The sequence below is a fragment of the Acromyrmex echinatior genome, chromosome 7 (genome assembly GCF_024713525.1).
Source record: "Acromyrmex echinatior isolate Ae372 chromosome 7, ASM2471352v2, whole genome shotgun sequence".
NCBI classification, from domain to species: Eukaryota; Metazoa; Arthropoda; class Insecta; order Hymenoptera; family Formicidae; genus Acromyrmex; species Acromyrmex echinatior.
This window is the reverse complement of record NC_141858.1, coordinates 8,609,653-8,618,883: the sequence shown is the minus strand read 5'-3', so window position 1 is coordinate 8,618,883 and position 9,231 is coordinate 8,609,653. Positions and strand designations below refer to the sequence as shown.

Genomic DNA, 9,231 nt, shown 5'->3' with positions numbered 1-9,231 from the left:
CTCAAAAACAAAATATTCTAAATAATAGATTTGAATGTTTCAAATTATTAAAATTTTATAATATTAATTATAAAATGCAATTTTGATGTAATAACTAGTTGTAAAAAAATAAAAATAGTTTTTTAATTATTATAAATATGTTTTTTCTTTACATTTTGATTTTCTGCGTGCAACTAAATTAAAAATCATAATTTTATCATATTGTTATAATAAATGAGCAATAATGTGTGAATAATTGCGATATGTATTACAAGGCAATAAAATTAATAATGTAAGAAATCTATTTTATTTATTTCTTTTTCAAAAGTTCTGAAATTGTTAGAAAAAAATAGCGAAATCTGTATATAGGAAATCCCATAAGTATTTTCGTTTAAACACTTTGGTGTCCAACATAAGAAAATGAAAAAAGGCTGTCATCATTGATACGGGGAACGCGACGCGAGACGATGCAACGTGAAATTGCCGCGGGCGGGCTGGCCGGCGCGCGTCGAGAAGGGCGGTCTGAAGTTAGCACGAAACGCGAGTGACTCCGCCTCCGATTCCCTTCGGGTCGTATCACACGCGCGCGCTACGGAACGTCGCGATCCGGCCGGTCGTTTCTTTCGCGGCCCAGTCTCGATCTCGCCTCTCGCCTTGGTTTCATCTCGTCGTCCGTGTCTCGTTGTCTGTTTCTCGCGCCCGCGACGATCGTTCGCGTTGCGTTCCAGTTTCCGCGGCGCGAAACCGCGTTGTTTAAACGTTTCACACTCGCGGTGAACGCGGTGAACGGAGTGACTCTCGACGAAAGACGAAGGAAGTTCGATCCGGAGGATCTACGTCTACGCTTCAGGGTATTGTTTTTGTATTTTGATGTTTTGTAATTTTCTTTTTTCTCCTTTGGCGGAAAAGAACACGATGAATGCGATGGTCTTCCAAGCGTGTCTCTTGAAACGCTCGATTATTGGTATTGTCATTAGTTGAACAATGAGCAAATGATCGCGTCTAATAGGACATTTATTTTGCAATTGTTGGAAGTTTTCCTTACGTTGATTGGATCATACTTTTAGGCTAATTCTACAATGTGCTCTTTGTTTCCTGTTTCTTGCTGTTTGTCTCTTGCCTTTTTGATTAATAAGACAAGAGACAAATAACAAAAAACAGAAAACAAAAAGCACATTATAAAATTTACTTTATGTTTAGAGGAATTGTTATCAAAAGATACATAATATGTAATATACAAAATTGCGACGATAAGGAGTTAAAGGAATTGTTTTGTAAAATTTATGAAGTCATGAAGCTTGGCGATTGAAATAGTTTTATTTTTTGTTTATACGTTGAATCTGAATGGATTGATCTGATAGATTAATTTTTATGTGGATTTAGTTAAATTCGCTATAATAACCGAATTGTTTCATATCGATTGTTTGTTTTATGTCTGTATTTTTAAATTAATCTTAAGCCTTCTTTCTTGACATGTCTTCCACATCTTTCGTTTTTTCTTTTGCTTTTTCTTAAATATAAAGATAGCCTCTTGTTAATTAAAAAATAGAAGAGAGAGAGATGTTATCACAGTGGATATAGTCATATTGTAAAAAAAACATGTAAAGTTATATGAACATGCAATACATTTCCATTATCTGTGAGATCACAGTAAATTACATTTCTATAAATATAATTTCCATGAATTCCTTATTGCTGTAATTTACAATGCTGTAATTTTCTTTCTTAGAGACATATCTTTTGATGCATGCTTCAAAAGATAGCATAGCGAGCGACGGCAAACGTCGCGTTGCATCCTTGCGTATCTATAATACTATTAAAAACGGAACTATCAAAAGCATTAAGCAAAGACTATAGTAGAACATTATTCAGTTGTGTCAGTTCGAAGTATTTTATCGTTGCTTTACATTTTACAATATCTCCTTATGATTAAACCTTATACTATCAAAAAATCGAGTTATTCTTTGAGATTAATTTTAAATGTTATAGCTGATCATAGTTGCCTATCGGTATTATATTTAACGTTACGATTTAGAAAGCTGAACGATCTACAAAACTGAAGTAGTTGATATTAATCTTCCGGAGCTGACGGTGGGTCTAATTGGATCCAGTCATTATATTTTTTATGTTACATCTGCAAATTTGAATTGTGATAAAAACAAACTTAGTAGTTCATATTCTTTTTTATACAAGTTATATTATTTTCATACATTGATATTAATTAGTGCTTTTTAATCATCATAAATTAAATGAATATTTTAATTACAAGTCCAGCTTGTTATAATAATACTTACAAAAATTAAAATTTAGTATACAAAGACCAGCTTATAAAAGATGGTTCTATTCTAATAAATTTAAAAATTATCTATAATAAGGGATACAAGTTTTGATTTTACTTTATCAATTCTAAATTACATCAAAAGTTAATAATATTAGGATAAAGGTTGTCATCTCTTCTTTTCTATAGCTAATAGATTCTGTATCGTTATCTGCATTGTCTTTCTTACTTAGATCTTCCTTCTGTCTTCGCTTTTCATTACACATTTTTCTTATCATACTCCAATACTCATTTATCATTAAGTTTGTCATCAGTTATCAATAAAATTCACAGAATTAAAAAGTAGGAGTCCATTAGATCTTTAATTGTTTCCATGTGATTGTCAAATGAGTCAACCGGTAGCTACAGAAGAGAAGATGACAATCTTTGTAATTTTATAAGTATCATTAACTTTTGATATAATTAAGAATTAGTAAATTTATATTATTTTAATGCGATTGATGAAGACTGAAGAGAAAAATCGAAACTTGTACCGTTTATTATGGATAATTTTCAAGCTTATTAGAATATATTATATTAACATCTTTTATAAATTCGATATTGTTTATTGAATTTAAATTAAATGAATCTCAGAGACAGACTCAACGTCAGTATTATATACTGACTAACATTGTTACAGATTTTGACATCAACTCTGGGGATTAATATTAAAGGAATGCAACGGATAATAATCCGGATAATCCAGCCGAATGACTGGATTGTAAAAATTTGTCGGATAGGCCGGATATTAAATAATTGTTGGATATCTGTTGCAGTCCTATAATTAATATGTTATTTTCATAGTAGATTACTGTAGATTACATAGTATTTACATATAATATATATATTATATGTAAAAATTATGGAATTACTTGAAAAAGTCTCATATTCTCTCTTTTGAACAGAATCGATGGAATTAATTACTGTAAATTAATGACTACTATTTAATTGGTAAATATTACTTATGCTTGTTTTTAATGTAGTTTAATTTTAAGCTTTCAGTTCAATTAACTTTTCAACTTTTTCTTGTTCTAAGAATTAGAAAAGAAAGTTGAACCAAGATTAAAATTAATTTACATTGATAGAAACAGGCATTAATCGGGCATGAATCGAATTATTTCGTAGATTTAGCAATTCAGAATACGAATTATTGATGGCGGAAGAAAGAGAGAACGCATGAGGTACGCGATGAATGAAATTCCTCATTATCATTCGTGCGGAAGAAGAAGTAAGTCATCGTTGCCGCGTGCCGCCGGTTTCGCGCGTACATTTTTTTCAGCTATCTCAAAGACTCGCGGAGGCTCACGAGATCATCGGAGAGTTTATAAACTTCAGTTCTACACACGATCGGGCCGCGACCGATTTGTAGCGGTCCGGATGGGCGGCTGTTTACTAAACAGCGAGATAAATATTTCTTCTTCTTTTACTGTAACGCGCGCGTAGGAAGATAAGCGAAGTTTTCTCCGCTTAAACGTAGAAAAGAGTTGGCGATTGATCGACTGATCGGCGCCGTTTGCCCTCTGCAACTTACGTGAATCCGATTAACGTCAGTACATCGTCATTTCATATCGAAACACGTTTCTACATATACGTTCTTTTTTTCGAGGCACGAAGAAATTAAGTCTCTACAATTCAAAATTGTAATAGCGAATTTGATTGGACGCATTCAGTGTGACTAGTACATATTAAATAACTAATCGTATACAAATTGATATAAGATAATATTGTTTAATATAAATATAAAACCATGAAATTTTTATATACATAATACATTTTATTTGTGCTGTTAAATAAAATTTGTATTTTATAATTAGAAATATTTGCATTTTACTTTTACACAGATTAAATCAATGTATAACGGCTTTAATGTGCATTAGTGCAAACTAGTGCATCCAACCGAATTTACTACAAGGCTGATTATTTCATGTGTCGTCCGACAAATTTTTTTAAGCGTTCATTAGCTACTGGATAAAAAGATCCTCTTTATCTTACAGCCGATCAATATGTTTGAAAAACTTTGACACATGAAATATCAACCTAAACATGAAAGTTTGAACTTGCAAGAATTTAAAGCTAGTATCCTTTAAATGTGTCTTGTTAGCAAAGATACCCCTGATTTACGAAGCGAGAAAAGAGGTTTCACTATTTTTTTTATGGTTGCGAAGCAAATGTATATTTAATTTCCTTTTACTTTCGAAACTTGATTTATTCTTCTACATCTGGTAATAAAGTTATATATGATGCACGACGGTAATGAAAAGCAATGAAAAACAATTTCTATTTATCAATTTATTTATACGTTTATTAATCTGTAACTGGAACCTATGATGATCTTAAAACTTTTCTTAATTTTTAAATGATTTGGAAAACTTTTTATGTTTCGCAATTTAATTTTTCACAGTTGTATACTTACAAATTTCTTAAAAGAAATAAAACTGATATCAAAAGTTTTAGCAAATCCCAAGGATCTACATTGTTGCTTTATCATAAAAAAATATGTTTTTTACTTAGGAAATTTATCATAAAAATTTATTTTATTTGTAGCTACCTGTACAATTATACATATATGCATAATTTTTTTAAACTAATAATAAATAAAGATTATTTAATAATTGAAGAGTATATGATACTTACATATAATTTTGCATTAACTTGAATTATAAGAATTATAAGAAAAGTCGAATTTTATTTATGAATATGGGAAAGATATATATTCGTATATAATGAAATAATTATTGCAATAAAATTTACTTGTAGACAAATTTTAAAATATTTTTCAATATTCTGAAATTTAAAATAAATCTTAAAAAAAGATTGTAGTAATTAGATTTGTCAAGCATTAATTTTCTTAATATAATAAATATAAATATTTTGACTTTATAATGTTTTTAAAGTAATCTATTGTTAGTTAAATTCATATGTTTTTACAGGCAGCTCTTCTCGTTTCTTTTCTCTAAATTTCTTGGAGTGATGAAAAGATTGAAATACTATCATTATTGAAAAAGAGTGAAAATATTTGCACTCTTTCTTGAATAAGAAATAGATACAGATTTTCTTTTGGAGTAAGATTTATTCCACAGAAAATAAAATCTCATTCTTCGTTTGAAGTCTCACTCAAAAAGTGCGAAAATCTGTATTCTTATTCAAGAAAGAGTGCAAATATTCACTCTTTTTCAATATAACAGTATTTTCACTTTTGCGTGAGATTACATTACAAGAAATTTAGAGAGTTTAGAATCGGTATTACAAAAAATAAGAAATTACTTGAAAATCTTAAGATTTCCTTATTTTCATGTGTGATTGTGGAATTTAATCTTTTTTAAAAATACGAACACTTATGTACATGTGAGATTCGCGAAATGTTTTTCAAACAAATTGGAAACATTAAAGATTGTAAATACACATTAGTAAGGTTTAAAAAAACATAAACGTTAAGACCGTCGATTAATAGAACTGTTTACACTTTTCTTATCACCCGCGACCTCTCGCAACAGACCTTTCGTTACAAACAGAATTACGGCGGATTACGAATTAGTGAAGATATAAAAATAATGTCGCCTAACAAACACATAATCTAATCGACGGAAAGAAGAGAACGAGGGGCAAGCCATTTCCCGTCAACAGATATATATATAAATTATCTTTGGCCCGGTTAACCGTGCGAATGTTCGATAAGAGTGTCCCATTAACTCAATTCATGATTCTTCGAAAAAAATTCCTGAGAGTTTTTAAAGAAGCGTTTTAGAATTGGCTAAATCAAAAGGGGAACGACCCCGAAAAATCGTAAACACCGCGATCGGGGCAGGATTTACGACACAGGCGAAGTAGAGGTTTCTTCTGCCAACGCCGGCGGAAGTTCCGATGAGTCCCCGGAGACCCCGAGGTATTCCTTTCCTCCCAATCACTAAGGGCGCTAAGTGCTCAGCTGTTGCGCGCTCATCATCCCTCCGAAACCGTCAGCCGACGGCGTGTAGAGACATCGCGTCTCTCGTCTCGTGCTGGCGTTCTCGTGAAAATGATGTATCGTCGCCGACAGTGTGTCGTTGCTCGTTTATAACATACTGGAACTTGACTTTTGATACCGCAATCGTTTTAAACTCCTTTTTCTATGTTTTATCTTCTGATATCGGGAAACCTTGTCTCCCTTGTCAGCATTATAAATGATATTATAATATTAATGATAATATTAATGATAAATTTCAATTTAATGCCTATTTGTACATACCGGAAATATAACGAATTGCATGAGAGGACTCGCCGAATGTGGATGTAAAATTTTTTAAAAATTTCTGATCGAACTAAGCCACGTTTGCCGTCATATATTGCTTTTTTTGTATTCCATTTGTATTTTATTTGTACATCATTTTTTGTATATTTTTTTTCCTTTGTTTCCTTCCTTTCCATAAAATAAAAGATTCTGATTGGTTGATCCTCTTTATATGTATTATGCATTATGCAAAAGTCTGCTCCAGCCTTTAAAGGTCTTGCATAATGCATCAGAAAATGAAGTAATTACAGTTCTTTATTTCTTTCCTTTCCATGAAATAAAAAACTCTGATTAGTTGATTTTCTTATGCGTTTATGCAAAAATCTATGCCCTGCCCTAAGAGGCTTTCTACAATAAACCATTAGTAATAACTCAGAAGTTAGAAGCTAGAAACTGATCGCAGTTGAATGTGAAGAATAATCAACTATAATTAGTCAATTTAGCTTTTGATTTCTGATTTATTACTAATAGTCTATTGTAGAAAGCCTCTTTATATAAGAATTTGAAAAAGATGAAGAGTAAATTGAATCAAGATTAAAGTTAATTTATAACGATAGGAAATGGATTGAATTATCCGAAAAAAAACAACAACAAATTTGTTAGCCTTGACTGAATCGATTCCAGTCCAGGAAAGTAAATATAAAAAAGAAAGAAGAAAATGCATCAGGAATAACGGATGCTTCGATGATTAAGTTCGTACATTTGTTTTTGTTTTTTCTTTCTCTTGATTGCATTTCGAAGGCCACGACGAAGTTAATCTCTTATCAGTTGTAAGACCGTGTATGTTGAATTATTATTTTGACACTGCGAATGTATGGGTTTTCGCTGAGTCAGCTGACCTAATTCGGGACAGCATTACATTAATGATTGCGTCAGCTTTTCTTTCGGCATTGTACATGGCAAATCGGGCAGTTCAGAAAGCTGACAAGCAGTAAAAATTATTACAGTCTAACTTTAGCATGATACATATCATAGAAATTTTGATAAAGAAGTTTTTAAGCGTGATTTTCGGTAATTAAAAATAACAACATAAACAAGATTACTTATTATCTTTAGTGATTACATACATTCAAGAGTTACATTCAAAAATAACTTTAATATATTGTTTTTTGATTTAATATAAATATATTTAATAAGATAGGAAACAAATATATTTGTTAAATATATTTATATTTAGCGAACAAACGATTATTAATATTAGGTGTTGGAATTAATTCGTAGCGTTTTTAATGAAAGAATGTTATTTATTTCACATGAGCATTAAAAAATACATTAATGAAAGTACTTCCCATCACTTGTAAAACGCTACGAATTAATTCCAACACCTAATAATTAATTATAATATATATGTATATAATGCTATGTAATATGTATAGATGTAATGTAATAAATGTAATACAATATTTATCAAAAAAAAAATCATAAAAATATTTGGTTTCGTTTGCCGAAGTTGTAAATTTAAATTTGATTTTCGACTTATAATTGTGAATTGTAATTTTTTAAATTTATTATTTTATACATATGATTAAATGATTTATTTTTTGCTAAGCAATCAATTTGAGTTTTCCAATTAATTCTTTCTCTTTCGTGTATAAACGCATTATAGAAATTATTTACGCAGAAGATGAAAAGAATGTGTATGTTTATTCTGTTACAGATCTTCCCAATCGTGTTTTCCGATTAAACAAAATCTTTCGAAACCTTCGCATTTGATTATCACGAAGCATTTTTCTTGAAGATGTAAAATGCGAGATCGCAATATCAATCTTGCGATGTACTTTTCCACCACACTATATCCAGGACAATTTTAGCTTCCTTTAACGATTTGCGGTATTGTATGAATTGTGTCGCCGATGTGAAACGAGTGTTTTGCTTATCACGAACGATTCCGGGAGCATGAAACGATCGCATGACTTCGAAGTGTCAGTGAAACAAGAGTCTGGACATTAAAATCTTGACGAACTCGGAGGCATTGTTCTACCCTTATCTGTCGAAGCCGTCGGCGGTGCAATTGTGGATAGCCCGACTGGTGATTGGGTACAGCTGCATCAGCATCGGGTAAATGCAGCGGCAACGGCCGACGCCTTTATGAATTACGTGGACAGGTCCAGGATGGTCTCACACATCATCCCTGTTTCCGGGGTAAGTGGAAAAAAGTTCGCGAAAACATCTTTTATGCTCGTTTTTATCAATATAAATTAATCTCGGTTCAATTTACTTTTCATCTTTTTTTAATTCTTATACTTGTTTCTACCAATGTAGATTAACTTTAATCTTGATTCAACGTACTCTTTATTTTTTTTCTAGTTTTATGAATTAGAAAAAAATGAAGAGTAGAATTAAGATTAAGAGTAGAACTTAATCTATATTGGAAATTAATCTATATGAAAGTTAATTTTTTATTCTTAAAATTAGATTGGAGAATTAGTCGAATTGAGATTAAAATTAAATATAAAATTAAACATTGATAGGAACGCGTACTAGAATTAGATGAGTTGAACCGAGATTAAGGTTAATTTACATTGGTGGAAACGGACATTGAATGCAAATTTGATAAATTGATTTGATCTAACATTTTAATCTAATTTAGGTATACCCATAGAAAGGTTTCTTCTATTTAAAGAAGTGTTTCTTTGCTATATGGTTAAAGAAAAAATTTCTAATTTTT

The 9,231-nt window shown here is 30.9% G+C and overlaps 1 protein-coding gene across 2 annotated transcripts in view; it reads left to right on the top strand.

Annotated features, from left to right (window-relative positions):
* The first annotated feature begins 459 nt into the window (after window positions 1–459).
* LOC105151752 (uncharacterized) overlaps window positions 460–9,231 on the top strand; it is a 41,609-nt gene continuing 32,837 nt past the window's right edge. Inside the window, exons 1-2 of one of the 2 annotated variants that reach the window (XM_011065635.2) lie at window positions 460–830; window positions 8,221–8,705. In XM_011065635.2, the coding sequence (XP_011063937.2) occupies window positions 8,652–8,705 (54 nt within the window). In that variant the 5' untranslated portion in view covers window positions 460–830; window positions 8,221–8,651. The remainder of the gene's footprint in view (window positions 831–8,220; window positions 8,706–9,231) is intronic. The other variant, XM_011065637.2, reaches the window with a different exon arrangement.